Below are 19,782 nucleotides of genomic sequence, written 5' to 3'. Positions count from 1 at the left end.
AGCTCTACACAATCAAAGCAACAGATATACTTCTTTTAGTTTGAATTTTGCCATATAAAGCTAACTTGAGCAGAGTCTTTGATCGTTTTCACATATGTTAGTGCGCTCTGTGGACCGACCCCAGTGCGCACTAGATTTAGTTCTATTATTTCACTTTTCGGTTGGCCTTGTTCCCTTGCAGTTAAAATCAAAACTTTACCTATGCTACACAAGTTTGTAGCCTTGCTTTCCCATTTCTTTTCAGGTCTGCACGTACATTTTCAATAGGATTTAGATTAGGGGTTTGTAATAGCCATTCCAAAACATCTACTTTGTTATCCTTAAGTCACTTTGTAACCAGTTTGCTTTAGGTCATTGTCCATTTGGAAGACCCTTCTGCACCCAAGCTTTAACTTCCTGGTTGATGTCTTGAGATGTTGCTTTTTCATGCATTACATTTCCACATAATGTTCTTTCCTCATGATGCCATCTATTTTGTGATGTGCTCCAGTCCCCCCTTTTTTCTCATCCATCCATTTTCTTCCGCTTATCCGGGGCCGAGAGACATAGTCCCTCCAGGGTGTCCAGGGTCTTCCCCGGGGCCTCCTCCTGGTGGGACATGCCCGGAACAGCTCCCTAGGGAGACGTCCAGGAGACATTCTGAGCAGATGCCCAAGCCACCTCAGCTGGTTCCTCTTGATGTGTAGGAGCAACGGCTCTACTCCGAGCACCTCCTGTGTGACTCAGCTCCTCACCCTATCCCTAAGGGTGCACCCAGCAACCCTGCAGAGGATACCCATTTCGGCCGCTTGTATCTGCGATCTTGTCCTTTCGGTCATTACCCAGAGCTCATAACCATAGTTGAGGGTAGGAACTTAGATTGACCGGTAAATCGATAAATTGGTAAATTCTTCACCACAACGGACCGATACAGCCACTGCATCACTGCAGACGCTGCACCGATCCGCCTGTCAATCTCACGCTCCATTCCTCCGTCACTCGTGAACAAGACCCCGAGATACTTGAACTCTTCCACTTGAGGCAAAGACTCTCCACCCACCCAAAGAGGAAAAGCCACATTTTTCCGGTCGAGAACCATGGCCTCGGATTTGGAGGAGCTGATTCTCATCAGCTCCTCCTCCTCAGCCTCAGCCTCCTCAGCCGCTTCACACTCAGCTGCAAACCATACTGCCGGAGCACCCCCCAAAGAACACCACAACGACACGGTCAAATGCCTTCAAATGCCACAAAACACATGTGGACCGGTTGGGCAAACTTCCATGAACCCTCGAGGACCCGATGGAGAGTACAGAGCTGGTCCAGTGTTCCACGACGGTACAAAAACCACACTGCTCCTCCTGGATCCGAGGTTCGACTATTGGTCGGATTCTCCTCTCCAGTACCCTGTACCTTACTGGGAAGGCTGAGGAGTGTGATTTCCCTGTAATTGGAACACACCTTCTGGTCCCTTTTCTTATACAGAGGGACCACCACCCCGGTCTGCCAGTCCCCCGCGACCCGGCCCCGGATAAGCGGAAGAAAATGGATGGATGGATGAATTGAAGTTTAATTCTGTCATGATGTCAGTTTTCCCTGTCCTCCCGTGCTCTCTCCCCCTCCCCTACCTGTGTGTCTGGAGCTGGGTGGAGTGCCTGACTCCTCCCGTGCACACCTGGGGTGCATCAGCCTAATCACCACCACCTGCTGCTGAGTACAAGAAGGCTTGGCAGTCTACACTCGGTGCCAGACCGTCCGCGTGTAAAACATTCCTGCCTCTACTCGCCCAGCTCCTGCCGCCACGTTCCAGTCCCGGTATCGCTTCCAGCTCGTCTTGTCTCCTGCTCGTCTCGTCTCCTGCTCGTCTCGTCTCCAGCTCGTCTCGTCTCCTGCTCGTCTCGTCTCCTGCTCGTCTCGTCTCCTGCTCGTCTCGTCTCCTGTCCGGTCCTGGTCTCTGGTTTGTCACCCGCTCCCCGCTCTGGTCTTCGTCTGATCCGCCTGCCCTGGTACCGCACCTGCTTCTATCCCCGTCCTGGTCCTGTCCTGCCCGCCTCTACCTGCACCGCACCCGCCTGACCCGTCTCCCGCTCCCCGGTTCCTGTACCTGCTCTTGTGACCTGTTTAAAGACTGCATTTTCACCGCTGTAAATAAACACTGTTAAAACTGCTCTGGTCTGCATCCTTTGGTCCTATCCGCACCGTTACGACAGAACGGTCTGGCCACTATGGACCAAGCAGGCTCAGATCCGGACCAGACGCGCCGCCTCACGCACTCTCACCCCGAGGCGGTGCTGGGTCAGCACGAACAATCCATTCGAACTCTATTGGAGCTAAATCAGACATTGTCCCAGCAGGTGGCACAGCTTAACCACCAGGTGGCCGCGCTCCTCGTCACCCCGCCTGCTGCAGCTGGAGCGCCACCATGCCTCCCGGAGCCGAGAGGCACGGATCCGGAGCCGTATGCTGGACAACCTCACCTCTGTCGCGGATTCCTGTTCCAGTGCGAGTTCATGTTCCAGCAATGCCCTTCTCGTTTCAGCTCGGGGGCCACCAAGATCCGATATATATGTGGATTACTCCGGGGCAGAGCTCTCCAGTGGGCAGAGGCGCGCCTAATGAAGACGTCTGTGGATAGCCTGGATTTTAATGAATTTGTGTCCACGTTTAAGCTGGTGTTTGACCACCCGCACTACCAGGACAATGCTGCCTCCCGGTTATTGACTCTCAGCCAGGGCTCCAGGACGGTAGCGGATTATTCCATTGAATTCTGGACACATGCGGCGGAGCTGGACTGGACGGACAGCGCGCTGCGGGCTGTGTTTGTGCGGGGCCTGAACGAGACTTTGAAAGATGAATTGGTTTCCCGGGACGAACCCCCCGACCTGCGGACCCTCATCTCCCTCACTCACCGTATAGACAACCGCCTACGGGCTCGTCGCCGAGAGAGACGCCGGTCACCGGCCCCGCCGGAGCCACGCGCTCCCCCGCCCCCGCCGGATGAGCCCATGCAACTCAACAGGACCCTTGTGTCGGCCGAGGAGCGTCAACGGAGGCGTCGTCTGGCCGGGGCTTGCCTCTACTGCGGTGAGCGCGGACATTATGTGGTCACTTGCCCAGTTCGGCCAAAAGGGGGGGCCCACCAGTAGCGCTAGGAGTACTGGTGGGCGAGCAACACATCCTGGACTCTTCTAATAGACTGCGGCTCAGCGCCACCCTGTGCGTTCGCACAGAGACCTTATGCGTTTCCGCCCTTATCGACTCCGGGGCTGAGAGGGACTTTATTGATGCCCAAGTCGCGGAGCAGCTCGGGGTCTACCTGGAGCCCCTCGAACGCCCCTTAAATGCCCAGGGGCTCAATGGACGTTTTCTGGGGCACATCACTCACATCACAGAACCTGTCACCGTGATTCTGTCCGGCAACCACCAAGAGAACCGTCAGTTTCATGTCCTGTCCTCCTCCGCTTCTCCTCTGGTCCTTGGTTACCCCTGGCTACGCGCCCACAACCCTGTTTTCGATTGGGCCAGGGGCGGAGTTTCGGGCTGGAGTCCCGATTGCCACGCCAAGTGCCTTCGGTCCGCCCTCCCTCCGGCCGGGAGGTCCGTTCCTGTCGCTGATCCGTCCCCAGACACCCCCAATCTGTCCTCGGTGCCTGCTGAATATCACGACCTGGGGGAGGTTTTTAGCAAGAGCAAGGCCCTCTCTTTACCGCCCCACCGCCCATATGACTGCGCCATTGACCTCCTGCCGGGTGCCCCACTACCATCTAGCAGGCTATATAACCTGTCTAAACCTGAACGCGAGTCAATGGAGGACTATATCCGTGGGTCCCTGGCTGCCGGAATCATCCGCCCGTCCACTTCACCCGTGGGAGCGGGGTTCTTCTTTGTGGCTAAGAAGGACAAATCCCTGCGGCCTTGCATTGATTACCGGGGTCTGAACAATATAACTGTAAAGAATAAATACCCGCTTCCCTTACTGGACTCGGCATTTACGCCCCTCCACGGTGCGACCATCTTCTCCAAGTTGGATTTGCGGAATGCGTACCACCTGGTGCGCATCAGGGAGGGGGACGAATGGAAGACGGCCTTCAAGACACCCCTGGGACATTTCGAATACTTGGTTATGCCCTTCGGTCTCACCAACGCCCCTGCCGTATTCCAAGCCCTCATCAATGATGTGCTCCGTGATTTCCTTAACCGATTCGTCTTTGTTTACTTGGATGACATCTTGATTTTCTCGCGGTCCCCCCAGGAGCATCACCAGCACGTTCGCCAGGTTCTCCAGCGCCTCCTCGAGAATAAACTGTTCGTGAAAGCTGAGAAATGCGAGTTTCACGCAGAGGAGGTCAGCTTTTTGGGCTTCATTGTGGGGCGGGGCCAAGTAAGAGCTGATCCTGAAAAGATCCAGGCTGTCACTGAGTGGCCCGTTCCTACCAGCCGGAGACAGCTCCAGAGATTTATCGGCTTTGCCAATTTTTATAGACGTTTCATCCGGGATTTTAGTAGGGTTATCTCGCCCTTAACTAAACTCACCTCTCCTGCTTTGCAGTTTGCCTGGTCTCCTGAGGCGCAGACAGCCTTCGAGAAGCTTAAGAGACTATTTACCTCCGCTCCCATCCTGCACCAGCCCGACCCTTCACGGCAATTCATCGTGGAGGTCGACGCCTCCGACTCGGGAGTGGGGGCCGTGCTTTCGCAGAGGTTCGACCCCCACAACCGCCTCTGTCCCTGCGCCTTCTTTTCCCGGCGATTGTCCTCGGCCGAGGTCAATTATGACGTGGGGGATCGGGAGCTCCTTGCCGTAAAGCTGGCCTTGGAGGAGTGGCGCCACTGGCTCGAAGGGGCGGAGCAACCATTCATCGTCTGGACCGACCATAAAAACTTGGAGTACATCCAGTCCGCCAGGCGCCTCAATCCCCGTCAAGCTCGTTGGTCCCTCTTCTTCAGCCGCTTCAACTTTCTCCTCACCTACCGCCCCGGATCTCGGAACGTCAAACCAGATGCCCTCTCCCGCCAGTTCGCCCTGGAGGATAGCCCGGTCACCGCAGAAACAATTATCCCCTCCTCGTGTGTGGTGGCCGCGGTCCATTGGGATATCGAGGACACCGTCCGAGAGGCCCAGACCAACGACCCCGACCCAGGTAACGGCCCTCCAGATAAACTGTTTGTTCCCGATTCTGTCCGGTCTCAGGTGCTCCAGTGGGTCCATGCCTCCCGTTTCGCCTGCCATCCTGGTGCCGGTCGCTCTCTCTCCCTCCTCAGGAGACGCTTCTGGTGGCCCACGATGGACACAGACACCCGGGCTTATGTCGCCGCCTGCCAGGTATGTGCTCGGGCCAAGGCCTCCCACTCACCCCCTTCTGGTCTCTTGCATCCTCTCCCAGTTCCTCGTCGCCCTTGGTCCCACATCGCCTTGGACTTCGTGACGGGCCTTCCCCCTTCCCAGGGGAACACGGTGGTTCTCACCATTGTGGACCGCTTCTCCAAGGCCGCCCATTTCGTTGCCCTGCCTAAGCTCCCCACAGCCAAAGAAACTGCCGACCAGCTGACCAGTCATGTCTTCCGACTCCACGGCATCCCGGTGGACATCGTGTCCGACAGAGGGACCCAATTCACCTCTCAGGTATGGCGGTCTTTCTGCAACAGTTTGGGGGCCACGGTTAGCCTCACGTCCGGGTTCCATCCACAATCTAATGGGCAGACGGAGCGGGCCAACCAAGACCTGGAGTCGGCCCTACGGTGCACAGCCTCCGCCAACCCCGCGACCTGGAGTACTCACCTGCCCTGGATAGAGTACGCTCACAACTCCCTCGTGAGTTCCGCCACTGGTATGTCTCCCTTCGAGGCATCGCTGGGATATCAACCCCCTCTCTTTCCCACGGAGGAGAGGGACCTCGCCGTCCCGTCTGTTCAGCGCCATCTCCAGCGCTGTCGCCGGATCTGGAAGAAGGCCAGGGCGGCCCTTCTTCGGGCTGGAGCGCGCACTAAGGCGACGGCCGATCGCCACCGTGTCCCGGCGCCCGTATACCAACCTGGCCAGATGGTTTGGCTCTCCGCCAAGACGGTCCCGCTGAAGACGGACTCCCGTAAGCTGTCCCCCCGATTCCTGGGACCGTTTAAGATCATGAGGATCATAAATCCATCGGCGGTGCGCCTCCAGTTACCCCCGTCTCTCCGGATTCATCCGACCTTTCACGTCTCCCAGGTTAAACCAGTCCGGACCAGCGACCTGTGCCCTCCGGCCGATCCCCCACCGCCCGCCCGAGTCATTGACGGCCACCCGGCGTTCACCGTCCGCCGCCTGATTGACGTTCGTCGCCGTGGTAGGGGCCTCCAGTACCTCGTCGATTGGGAGGGTTACGGTCCGGAGGAGCGATCCTGGGTGCCCAGGGCACGCATTCTGGACCCCGACATGGTGAGAGACTTCCACCGCGCTCATCCTGACAAGCCTGGGGGTCCACCAGGAGGTGGACCTTAGGGGGGGGGTACTGTCATGATGTCAGTTTTCCCTGTCCTCCCGTGCTCTCTCCCCCTCCCCTACCTGTGTGTCTGGAGCTGGGTGGAGTGCCTGACTCCTCCCGTGCACACCTGGGGTGCATCAGCCTAATCACCACCACCTGCTGCTGAGTACAAGAAGGCTTGGCAGTCTACACTCGGTGCCAGACCGTCCGCGTGTAAAACATTCCTGCCTCTACTCGCCCAGCTCCTGCCGCCACGTTCCAGTCCCGGTATCGCTTCCAGCTCGTCTTGTCTCCTGCTCGTCTCGTCTCCTGCTCGTCTCGTCTCCAGCTCGTCTCGTCTCCTGCTCGTCTCGTCTCCTGCTCGTCTCGTCTCCTGCTCGTCTCGTCTCCTGTCCGGTCCTGGTCTCTGGTTTGTCACCCGCTCCCCGCTCTGGTCTTCGTCTGATCCGCCTGCCCTGGTACCGCACCTGCTTCTATCCCCGTCCTGGTCCTGTCCTGCCCGCCTCTACCTGCACCGCACCCGCCTGACCCGTCTCCCGCTCCCCGGTTCCTGTACCTGCTCTTGTGACCTGTTTAAAGACTGCATTTTCACCGCTGTAAATAAACACTGTTAAAACTGCTCTGGTCTGCATCCTTTGGTCCTATCCGCACCGTTACGACAAATTCACACATCATTATGCCCAGTTAATCAAAATACATAAATGCTATGTGGGGTTTGTCCAGATCCGACAATTTTTGCATGCGTTTCCAGAATTTTTAAGTTTTCAAAATGGCCACTTAAGAACTTGTCATGACCACACCTTGAGACTTATTTAAATTATTTTAACAACTTTTGATCCCAGATAGGTCCTGATGATGCTGCCTCAGTTTGGAGCCCGTCGGATAAAAGCCCTAGAACAATTTGGTTAAAGTACGTGGTCTAGACTTTGGGCATCTCAAGTTTGACCCAATATGGCCAACGTTCTGTGTAGTTTAGGGAGGGACCATAATATACTTTTTGTCTATCTTGAGGTGCTCCATGTACCAGCCAAGTTTTATTTGCCCACCAAGAAAAAAAAAAATCTATCTACCAAATCTACCTATCTCGCAATGTATTTTAATTTTCCAGAAGGCGCTACTAAGCCATCCTGCAATGTAGATTCTTGGCAACAATATATAACTTAAATTTTAGTTGAATTTTGTGCCGATTATCAAGAGTTTTTGAGCATGTTTTCTTTCTCTCGGGAGCGCTTTAGTTAGGGGAAAGGAATTGTATAACTAATTGTATATTACTCAGATAGTAGTTTGGTGACCCCTGCCTCTCTGTGGTACAGGTACGTGGACGAGCTACAGCGATTGGTCAGCAGCTTCCACATGGTCATGGACAGCCTGAGCGATGTCATGTTTGTGATGCTGGCTAAACACATCAAAGCCGTGAGAAAGGAAGTGAACTTCGGCTGCAAGACCTTCAACTGGAAATCCCTGGGTAGAGTCAGTTTTGGCCTTCTTCTATACAGTAGGACTGTGTAATATAGAACCATTATTCAAAGCTTTTTTTTAAAAACATTGGAAAAAATATAACATATTTTTCTAGATTTTTCACACAATCTAAAAACATATCAGGCTGTGCTCACTAATGTGTGCATTGTGTAGTGGTAACTTCTGAACATTCAGCCATAGACATGGGTTCTAGGCATCCCGGAATTCATCAGCCGGGGAATGCAGGCTGTATCCAAGTTTGAGTCTGTGGTCAGTCAGATCCTCAAGAACGAGAAGGACATTGAAGCCAAGCTGCAGTCTCTGGAGACCGCCAACATCATCAAATTCACAATGCACAGCAAATCTCAGGAGCTCCCAGGTAAGATACCATATTTTTCTGACTATAAGTTGCACTCATTCCATAATTTGGCCGAGGATGCCACCTATGCTCAGATGCGACTTATATGTGAAATTATTAAAATATATAATTTCACATCTTCATTATTGTCACACTGACAACTGCGCGAGGGCACTCTGGCGGCCATCAACTTCCGGAGTGCCGCTTCATCTATTTCCGGAGCAGGCGGAGTTGTTCAGAAGCAACACTGAAGATGAAGAATTCAATGAATTTAGTGATTTGGAGTGAGATCAAGAGTAAACCTGTTAGCTTGTTTTTTATGCTTTAGTTATCTGATTATTTGTTAATATTTTATGTTAACATACCAGAAACATATTCAGTTCACTGTCTATGCTTCATCTATGTGTTTACATATGTGTTATGTAACTGTTGATTATACATTTTACAGTTCACTTGTTTGACCACTAGATGGTGCTGTTGTGTTTGTAATACCTGTAAGAAAATGTACTTAACTTGTTTTCTTTTATACATTTCATATTTAATTTCCACTTATTTATTTCCCCTTCATTTATAAGACCGTAAAGGTGATAATTTTTTATTTGGAACCAGGGGTGAAACTCTCAGTTTGGTCTAGTTTAGAACTATCCTTTGAAGGGAGCTATAATGACACCTAATCATAAATTGAATAACTATGTTATTATGTTGAGGCTATTATTATACTACTGTTTGCCAGGTGGAGCTCATGTTGACACACTTAACTTTCACTTTTGTTTTCTCCTTATGGTGATTAATAACAAAGACAACTGCGGATCACATGATTCTGTTTAGATAACTTTAAGATTTCACTCTGCAGTTTCCTCAGTGAAGGAGGATGATTATGGCACTTTACGCGGCCTCATTTGGCTGCATCTTTATGCACACGTGCTCCACATGGATATACTACATCACATTTACTTGGGAATTACACCAGGACCGAGGAGGAGTTGTTTTTTTTTTTGGCGGAGTTTGGTTCATATTATGTATTTGGTTTCAACTTTACGCTGCAGTCTGTGACTAAATGTGGCTGTTATTAAGCACAACACTTGGACTGTGAGACACTGTAAAAGTTCCGCACTGGAGACACTGTTTCTTCAACTCTTCTGTTGCCAGTAAGAAAATACACTGCACTTTTGGCTCTTGGCACAGATGTTAAAACCCAAGGACAGTCAGTGTGACACCCTGGTCACACTAATTGTCCAGCAGCTTACGAGTTTAGATATTGTACGTAGCAAGTGTAAACTCATCGTTTCGCACCAAATTGGAACAATATTGTAAATGTTTATCATAAGTTTAGATAAAGGTCACGAAAACTACTTTCTGTTTTCTGGTTTAGCCTTTTATGCTAATGTGAAGTCTTACTCAACAGAGCACTATTTAAACAATTGAAAAGTAAAATGTAGTTTTGGGTTCACTGGTTTGTTTACTAGCAGGCCAAAGTGCTATGTATATTTTCCATGTGTTCATATGCAATTTTGTGTATATATGTAATATGAGCTGGAGCCAGTTTTTCCTATTAATTACATTGTACTTGCCAAGAAATAGTCATATGTTCTAATGGAAGCCTTTGCCTTTGTGCTTTTGAAAGGAGTGAAGCAGTTTTTTGAGCGAATCAACCAGGAGCGGGTCAAGACGGTGAGTGTGCTGACCAGGAGGTATGCAGACATCGGGCCTCTCATCACCAAAATCGAACATGTGATCCTGGAGAGCAGCAGTGGCCGGGCTAAGTGCATGGCAGAGTACTACAAGGCCTGGGAGCGCCGTGTGCTTGACTCGCTCATCAAAATGGTGCTCAGGTAAAGACTCCTGTGGGTCTTTGTGCCATATATTTATATTGTAATGATCTGATATTTTATGTTTAGTTCAGAGTTGACACCCTTTCAGTTACTGGTCTGTTTTGGAAATGGGCTTTAGTGAATTGAGACTGCTGTTGTTTTGCTCTTGTTTTGATGTGGGTTACGGCTGGCAGTAGCCCTTGTGTTTATAAATTAAACAACTAGAAGAAATTGTTTGTGTTTCTTTATACCAGAATGCTACAGTATTAATGCATATGCTCTAGGAACATCCATACCTTCAACACCTCACTCATGGGCACCACGCCTCTGTTTCAAATCGACGCCATCTTGTCTGCCCCCAAAATAGTGATCCAGCCTCTGCGCAATGAGATCTACTGGTTAATCATGCAGTGTGTGAGGGACTGTGTGGAGAGCTCAAAGGTACACCTCTTTCTGCACACATGCTGTTTCTTTGTGCTAGACATAATAATGCTATGATCTTTTTCTGCCAGCATTTTGTGCGCTGGATGCATGGGACTTGCTTGGAGTGCCTCCCTCAGGCTGTGGGAGGAGATGACGAGATGTTCACCTTTAACTTCTACAATGACGTGTGCCAGCAGCCCCAGATCAATGACAGTGCCATGACAGTGTCCCAGAACATCCAGAGAATACTCTTCTCTCTGGAGCGCCAGCTCAATCACTGGAAGATCTATCGCCCCCTGTGGGAGAAGAACAAGGTCATTGTCAATGAGAAGTTTGCAGCGCGGAAGCCAAGTGTGGTCAAGTACGACGAGAAGCTGCAGTACTTCGCCTGCATGAGACAGGAGCTGTCGCAGGAGCCATTGTTCACAGAACACCACTGCATCCACCTGAACCTGGGGCCTCTGGCCCACACAGCCCTGGAGGCAGCCCAAGCCTGGATGTCCTCTCTGGGCAGCTTCCTCAACATGTCAGCCAAGGAGGACCTGTTTAGCCTACGAGACCAGCTCATGGTATAATTATTGACATGACATGTACAGTATTTGACACAAGTAAAAACCCTGGCCAAGGCTGCCTTGAGGAGAGGAGGAGGAGAGCAGCTTGATGGTTACAATAATTGCAGTTAAAACAGACAATTGAGCTTTATAGAGGGTGACACATAAATTCTGCAGAATTACTCAAACTAGTGAATGAAAATGATCAACAGCTGATAAGATCATCACAACATGGCAGAAAGCAGCAAAAGGATTTAGAAGAATAGCGTTTGTAAACTAGCCTGAATGTCTCTTGCTGGTGTCAGCAAGTGTCATTCTTCACCCTCATTCTGGTGTTTGTGTTGTGGCAGGCACTGTCGGAGAGCCTGCACCAGAGCCCAGACTCCTTCGAGGAGCTCAAGTGTGTGCTGGGGACCATCGCAGATATTCGGTACTCAGAGCTGTCCCTGCAAGTGGAGATGAGGCTGTGTGACATCAAGGAGCGCTACCGCACTCTGCACATGTACAGTATCCAGGTCATACACTGCTCTACCCTACTTCAGTCACTTATGCCACATATTTACATTTTTACAATAGCAGTTATCAAATTTTCACATTTCAACTGACAATTTAAGATGCAACATCAGTATTAGTATTAGAAGTACAGAATTACAGTATTAGAAGTTTTTAGTATCACTTTCAAGAATATATTATTTGATGTGGATTGAGTAGTGCCCTGCATGCATGTTAGGTATCCAAGGAGGAGCAGCAGCTGGAGGCCAGTATCCCTCACATGTGGACAGAGCTGTTTGCTGAAGCCCGGCGTGTGGACCGTAGCCTCACCAAAGTTAAGAAGTCATTCACAGAGGTACTGTCCCATAGCAGGCTACTCTCCAGAACTGCTACTGATCTGCTCCTGACAAGAGTAGAGAGTCTCACCCATCTGTCACTACATTTCTCTAACAATAAGGGCAGATTCCACAAAACTAATATAAAGACCAAATCCCCATATCCATTCTCTTGTAAATGTGCAGAGGATATCTCAGCTGTAGTGTGAATGTTAAGCTGCTGTATATTAAACAATAGCTAAAACAATAACAATTAAATGCTACCTTCACCTGCACCTGTTTACATATACCAGAATGCCCGAATTGGAGCACCATGACTCTCTGTGTGGTTCCACTTTTAGAGCACCAAAGAGAAGATTGAGGAGTTTAAGCAGGAGGTGATGATCTTTGCTGAAAGCTTCAACATGCACGGCCCTGGAGCTGTGGGGGACAACCTGGAGAGAGGTAAGACTGACCAGTGTGAGCCAGAGACTACACTCAGCAACACACAACAGCTCCTCGATGCAAGAATTAATTTACAAATGAATAAGATGGTTTGATATGGGGGTTATAGTCAATAAGATATAATCACTATTTGTCTTGTTCTTGTGACAAATAATGGAGATTTGTTGATAATGTTTTCAACATTTAAAAATCCATGGTAAGGCTCAAATGAAACTAAGTTGTATTTAAGCTCACATTTCCTTATGCAATTAAAAATATAATTTTAGAGATAAGTATTTTCTCTGCTACAGTATATTTGTAGTACTTTTATGATGGTGTAATCATATTGCTACAACTTTTGCTACTGATATGAACCATCCACATCATATCATCATATTAACCCTTCATATTAACAAGATCTGGAGATGGGTCCCCGGGTATGGCACTGCAGCACCCACTGCACTTGATGAGGTGCCCCAGGGGTAATGAGGGACGTATCAAATGCAGAGGACAAATTTCCCTATGAGGGCAAGTGTACCTTAACTGTACCTTAACCATACCGATATTAATATCAGAGGTTAAGGTTAAATTCACTCAATTCCAGCTGAGGCAACCTGTCAGGACCAGTGGGCACTACAGTGCCACGATCGGGGACCCATCTCTAAATCTTGAGCTGTCTGGAGGATTTTACCTATTATGCATGTTTATGGTTTATGGAGAAACCCATGGTGAGTCGGAACCTTCTTGTTGTCAGGCAAGAGTGCTAGTATAATTTCCAAGTACCTCGTGATAAAATACATATCCCAAGAAAGCTTCCATGATATAAATCCTGACATATGTATATCCCTAAAAGGGGTCTTAAAAATATTTCAATAGTTTCTGACTGTTCAGCAACAGTGCTATTGGGGTAAGTTACACAAGTGACCCCACTGATAAATGAAGTTTACCTGATTGCACTTGTGCTTAGGTCTGACCATCATGGACAGCTATGAGGCCGAGCTGGCTAAGATGGTGTCCCAGCGTCAGGAGCTGACCAGTGCAGAGAAGCTGCTTGACCTGCCTGTGACCGTATACCCGGAGGTGATGAGCATGCATAAGGATATGCATGGCCTAAGGATGATCTACAACATCTACAGAGCGCAGAAGGTCAGGGCAGCTGCAGAGGACCACACTATGTTTAGACCAGGCGGACTGTTACAAATAATCATACCTAATCAACTAGACCAGTAGTTCCTAACCAGGAGTACATGAGCACTCATCATGGGGTAGTTGGAATGGTTTGACATAAAAGAAAAATAAGTAGAGTAAAGTCTGTAGTAAATTTAACATTTTTTAACAATTTTGGAAGATTTTGGACATCAGACAATTTTGCTTTGACAACTTGCTTGTCTGAATGGAGCATTAATTCAATTACAAAATTATCAAGGTAGCCTCTCCACAGATCTGACCTGTAACTTGGCCTGGTTTTATCACCTGCTTGTCTCCATGGCGATACATGTGTTTAATGCCATACTGTAGAACACTCCTGGTAAAGCAAAAGACAAGAATATACACTCACCTAAAGGATTATTAAGAACACCTGTTCAATTTCTCCTTAACGCAATTATCTAATCAACCAATCACATGGCAGTTGCTTCAGTGCATTTAGGGGTGTGGTCCTGGTCAAGACAATCTCCTGCACTCCAAACTGGATGTCAGAATGGGAAAGAAAGGTGATTTAAGCAATTTTGAGCGTGGCAAGGTTGTTGGTGCCAGACGGGCCGGTCTGAGTATTTCACAATCTGCTCAGTTACTGGGATTTTCACGCACAACCATTTCTAGGGTTTACAAAGAATGGTGTGAAAAGGGAAAAACATCCAGTATGCAGCAGTCCTGTGGGCGAAAATGCCTTGTTGATGCTAGAGGTCAGAGGAGAATGGGTCGAGTGGTTCAAGCTGATAGAAGAGAAACGTTGACTGAAATAACCACTCATTACAACCGAGGAATGCAGCAAAGCATTTGTGAAGCCACAACACGCACAATCTTGAGGCGGATGGGCTACAAGAGCAGAACCCCACCCCATGAGTGGTACCCCACCGGGTACCACTCATCTCCACTACAAATAGGAAAAAGCGGCTACAATTTGCACAAGCTCACCAAAATTGGACTGTTGAAGACTGGAAAAATGTTGCCTGGTCTGATGAGTCTCGATTTTTGTCGAGACATTCAAATGGTAGAGTCAGAATTTGGCGTAAACAGAATGAGAACATGGATCCATCATGCCTTGTTACCACTGTGCAGACTGGTGGTGGTGGTGTAATGATATGGGGGATGTTTTCTTGGCACACTTTAGGTCCCTTAGTGCCAATTGGGCATCGTTTAAATGCCACGGGCTACCTGAACTTTGTTTCTGACCATGTCCATCCCTTCATGACCACCATGTACCCATCCTCTGATGGCTACTTCCAGCAGGATAATGCACCATGTCATAAAGCTCGAATCATTTCAAATTGGTTTCTTGAACATGACAATGAGTTCACTCTACTACAATGGCCCCCACAGTCACCAGATCTCAACCCAATAGAGCATCTTTGGGATGTGGTGGAACGGGAGCTTCGTACCCTGGATGTGCATCCCACAAATCTCCATCAACTGCAAGATGCTATCCTATCAATATGGGCCAACATTTCTAAAGAATGCTTTCAGCACTTTGTTGAATCAATGCCACGTAGAATTAAGGCAGTTCTGAAGGCGAAAGGGGGTCAAACACCACATTAGTATGGTGTTCCTAATAATCCTTCAGGTGAGTGTAGATTTTGTCTTTTTGTATTGAAAAATGTTCTTAAATTGGAACTCTTTTACTTGACATAATTTAAAATGAATTGCTTGAACTAATAAACTAATAGTTAGTGGTAGCTGTAGTTTAGAGCTGACATGTGAATTGCCCTCTGTCGGCCGCTGACCCGTGAATTGCCCTGTTGGTCATACAGGACGCCAAAGCCCAGTGGTCACAGACACTGTGGGTGGACTTGAATCTCCAGCTGCTCCAGGAAGGCATCGACGACTTCCTGAAGCAGCACCGGCAGCTGCCCAAAGAGGTGCGCGCGCTACCAGTGTCCTTCTTCCTGGATGCTCGGATGAAGGAGTTTAAAGAATCTCTGCCTCTTCTGCTCGATCTGAAGAACGAAGCCCTGAGGGACAGGTGCAACAATATGAACACAATACAAACATAACACACACACAATATTAACACAATATCAACATAAGGGACCTCATTCATGAATGTTTTCTTAAAAAATGTTCCACCTCCACTTTAAGAAGATGCTCTGCGCCAGATTTAAAACATGTTCTTAAGTGAAAGCTGCTCCTAATTCACCAACATCCAGATATGAACACGACAACACTCATGTATTTAATTTACATTAAAAATGTGTACATATTCTAAACTTCCAAATATGACCAATATGGGCTTGGCATTATGACATGAACAAGCGTTCACTCGCTTTTCTGCATTTTGACACTGATATTAACCACTAAATCTGGATAAAATTGCATCTTTACCTTGACTAGAACTTGATTCTCATGAAATTACGACTTTTTTCTTGTAAAAATACGACTAGATTCTCGGAAAATTATGACTTAGTGTTGAAATGTTACGACTTCATTATCGTGGCATAGCATAATAAACGTTTTTAATGTGACTCTTATACGTCATATGTTAACAATATGGTTGCTTGGTGACATACCTCTACTTACGTCATATCTGCAGTCCATGTCCAAACCATAGACTGTATAAAGAAGTGGACTGAGTGTGACGTCACCCACAGCGTTCAGCTCCAGTCAAATGAAGCTCCTCAAGGCTAGCACTTATAGGGGCCAATTTTAAGCTGAGTTTCACATTTGGAATTCTGACCACGAGTATCATAGCAACCAAAGAGCCAATCTGGAATAAGGCTGTTGAAGGTAACACCCCTTCCCGCCCCCACCGCTGGTCTAAGTGGGAGTGTGCACTTAGCATTGCTATCGCCAGTGGGAGCAACCACCGGGAAAGAAGGCATCTGATTTGAATCTGTTAATGTTCAGATCCGGATTTAATAGCAAAATAAAAATTCAGGATCATGTACAGCGGGTTAATATGAACATTTTAAGACCAAAATGACAAGGCTCACTGCAGCAGTTACAGAGAGAAGGGTAACAATTTTTTTTTTTATGTAAAATGAATTGGAGTCAATGGAGTCAGAAGAGCCATGATCACTTCTTATTAGGAACGTGGCGGATAGCACGGTGGCTATGTCCATTTATATATATACAGTATGATCCAAACCAGCAAATCAAATAAACTTCACCAAAATTACAAAACTGTCGTAATGCCGGTGCAGGTGGGACCAAAAAGTGCAGAACTCGGGGCAAGTTTACAATGTTTATTTACAGAATGTGAAATGTCAGACAAGTACAGGTTAGACCGGCGAGGGACGAGGTGCCGGGTGCGGGTCAGCGTCCGGGAATGCATCGCGGAGAGCAGGGACATGGAGTAACCAGTACCGGAGTGGGAGACAGGAACAGGGACAGAGCCAGCGGCAACGGAGGCAGGGAGCGGGAACCAGAGCGGGAGGCGTGGTGCTAGCTGGGGTGCAGGACGAGACAAGGTGGTGGAAACACGACAGACAATAGTGGAGCAGGAACACGGGGTCAGGAGCAGAGCCAGATGCAGAGGAGCTGGGACGGTCCAGGGAGCAGGAATCTGAGGGCAGCAAAAATCCAATCAGCATCCAAAAGGTAACATGAGAGTACAAAAGACGAGCAGGAATTGTCACGTTTGACACGCGGACGATCTGGCCCAGAGTGTCTGGTCCTGGCTCCTCTTATCCACGGCAGGTGGCATTGATTGCGCTGATGGGATGCAGGTGCGTGCGTGAGGAGCCAGGAACTCCGCCCAGCTCCAGGTTCAGGCAGGTGAGGGAGGGGAAAAGCACACAGGGAGACAACACAGGAGGCAGAAAATGCGTGCATCAGGACAAAAACTAAAAAAGACAAGGCAATTTATTTTTGTAAAATCTTGAATATAATGATGTTAACTATGTTTAAATAATGATGTTAACTATGCTTTAAAGAAACTACTAGTCTAATGTGTCATACATCTGACTGTGGCTACTTCTGGGTCCAATGGCCTCATTTTAAAATATAAAAAAGCACAAAATCAAATATCCTCTAGAGACTTAGAGTGACTTTATGACAGGAGCTATCACATTATGTTTCCTATTATAATTTGGGTCTAATAATAAAATACTAAAATAAACAATTTCTTTGAAAAATAGTTCACCCCTGATACAATAAATTTCAGTGTGAAAAGTTCCTGTCCCTGATATGTCTTTAGTTCATCAAGAAGTTCAGACAAAATCTAGTCTTTATATTTGAGTGAATAGATTGAAACTGAATTACCAGTAAAACCAACATTTACATTTACAAAACATAAAAAAAACAAAAACAATACTACCAACACCACTTTTGACATGGTGACTGTGTTTGTTGCTCACACCACATTTTAACCATGTAACTTTGTTTGCTGCTCCCAGACACTGGCGGGAGCTGATGGAGCGAACGGGCACCAGGTTTGAGATGAATGCTGAAAGTTTCACTCTGGACAACATGTTTGCTATGGAGCTGCATAAACACGCCAGTGTGATTGGAGAAATCGTCACGTCTGCGGTGAAGGAGCTGAGCATCGAGAAGGCATGGATCAGCATAGGGGCAAGGGGAGAGGGTCATGGGAGGGAGACAAATGAAAGCATAACCAAAGTGTAACCATGCATGCTTGGTTCTCCTCCGTTTCATGTGTGCAGGGGGTGAAGGAGGCGGTGGAGACCTGGGAGAGCTTGTCCTTCACGGTACAGCCCTATTTCAAAGGTACCAAGGAGAGAGGCACCATCCTGGGATCTGTGGAGGAGGTGCTGCTCAGCGTGGACAATGACACTATGAACCTCCAGAGCATGGCAGGCAGCCGCTTCGTGGGGCCCTTTCTCACCACCATCCAGCAGTGGGAGAAGAACCTGTCCCTCATCAGCGAGACCATTGAGGTAAGAAGCAGTTGTGTGGGCTCAGGAGTTTAACCAAAAACCTCAGTCCTTAGACCTGACAGACACATAAATATGATTAATTGTGCTCATCTCTTGTACTAGATTGAAATAGCTGTTAAATACTCCACTTGTATTGGTGTAATAATGTCACTGTTTTGACACTATTTTGACTGCTAGATACTTATTTAAGAAGGTATTGATACTAAAAAAGTCACATTTACAGGACAGAAATTAACCTTTCCTGAATAGCTTTAGAATGATCTTGAGCTTTATCAAGAGCTTTAGTATAAGACCAAATAGGCTAGTATACGCCCATGGACCTCTAACCTACCTGGACAACTGAAACATTACACAGAAGACCACATGGGAATATAAAAGAAAGTACTATAATTTAAAGGTCTTATTATGCAGAATTGATTCTCATGTGCTTTAAGCCATGTTATAATGCTGTTACTTCCTCAAAAACATACCTGGAGTTATGTTTTGTTTCATTTGCATATGTTTGAGTTATTAGTCTGTCTACATCCTCAAAGCTCCAAATTCAATTCAATTCATTTTATTTTTGTAACGCCCAAAATCACAACAACAGTTGTCTCGAAGGGCGTTCATGTTTTGGTTGATGGGGGAAACCGGAGTACCCGGAGGAAACCCATCCAGACACGGGGAGAAACATGCAGGGATCGAACCAAACCTTCTTGCTGTGAGGCATGAGTGTTGCCACTCAGCCACCGTGCTGCCTACACACAAAAACAAACAGGAAAATCAAACAACAGGAAAAATCAGACAAAACAAGAAAAATCGGCCAAGCGATGTCATAAAGATTTGTCATAAAGCAGCAGCAAGAGAGATTGGAAATTTCAGGGCTGAAATTTGCCAAATATTCTAGTGAAGGTGTATGGACACAGGCGAGTACTTCCTCCATTACTACATGACATCACAAGGTGTAACAGTGTTTTCAGTTTGAGAGAAAAACTCACCCCAAATACGCAGCAGGCCCTTTAATGCTGTCACACTCTATTATCTAAAGAAAGAGTTTTTATTATCTTTGTGGAATCAGTATTGCGTATCAAGTCTATCCCTTAGTATCAAAATGTCTGCGTCCTCTGCCCTCTTAGCTGCTCTCACTCTTTGTGTGTGTGTGTTTGTGTGTGCAGGTGTGGTTGCTGGTGCAGAGGAAGTGGATGTACCTGGAAAGCATCTTCATTGGTGGAGACATCCGCACACAGCTGCCCGAGGAGGCCAAGAAATTTGACAACATTGACAAGAAATTCAAGGCGGTGGGTGGTGGTTTTATAGGGACGATGTACTGTACAGTGTTGTTCTTTATGTGAGAATGTGTTGTTCTCAGATAAAATAATGACAAAATGCTGACTTACTCTAGTGCAGTGGTACTCAGAGAGTTGGGAACCACTGTTTTAGTCCAGTGATTCTTAACCATAGG

The 19,782-nt window shown here is 47.8% G+C and overlaps 3 protein-coding genes across 3 annotated transcripts in view; 2 read left to right on the top strand and 1 right to left on the bottom strand.

Annotated features, from left to right (window-relative positions):
- dohh (deoxyhypusine hydroxylase/monooxygenase) overlaps positions 1-19,782 on the bottom strand; it is a 272,673-nt gene that overhangs the window by 39,551 nt on the left and 213,340 nt on the right. The gene's annotated exons all lie outside the window — the stretch shown is intronic.
- The window catches only part of cherp (calcium homeostasis endoplasmic reticulum protein), a 142,999-nt gene that overhangs the window by 33,299 nt on the left and 89,918 nt on the right, over positions 1-19,782 (top strand). The gene's annotated exons all lie outside the window — the stretch shown is intronic.
- dnah10 (dynein axonemal heavy chain 10) overlaps positions 1-19,782 on the top strand; it is a 90,052-nt gene that overhangs the window by 16,076 nt on the left and 54,194 nt on the right. The window contains exons 15-27 of the mRNA XM_055221542.1: positions 7,751-7,902; positions 8,110-8,274; positions 9,878-10,085; positions 10,349-10,505; positions 10,577-11,056; positions 11,389-11,553; positions 11,769-11,885; positions 12,207-12,309; positions 13,256-13,434; positions 15,258-15,469; positions 17,841-17,997; positions 18,108-18,341; positions 19,496-19,618. Coding sequence (XP_055077517.1) covers positions 7,751-7,902; positions 8,110-8,274; positions 9,878-10,085; positions 10,349-10,505; positions 10,577-11,056; positions 11,389-11,553; positions 11,769-11,885; positions 12,207-12,309; positions 13,256-13,434; positions 15,258-15,469; positions 17,841-17,997; positions 18,108-18,341; positions 19,496-19,618 — 2,452 coding nt within the window. The remainder of the gene's footprint in view (positions 1-7,750; positions 7,903-8,109; positions 8,275-9,877; positions 10,086-10,348; positions 10,506-10,576; positions 11,057-11,388; positions 11,554-11,768; positions 11,886-12,206; positions 12,310-13,255; positions 13,435-15,257; positions 15,470-17,840; positions 17,998-18,107; positions 18,342-19,495; positions 19,619-19,782) is intronic.

The sequence above is a fragment of the Periophthalmus magnuspinnatus genome, chromosome 4, assembly GCF_009829125.3.
Source record: "Periophthalmus magnuspinnatus isolate fPerMag1 chromosome 4, fPerMag1.2.pri, whole genome shotgun sequence".
Taxonomy (NCBI): Eukaryota; Metazoa; Chordata; class Actinopteri; order Gobiiformes; family Gobiidae; genus Periophthalmus; species Periophthalmus magnuspinnatus.
This window is presented reverse-complemented; position numbering and strand designations above follow the sequence as displayed.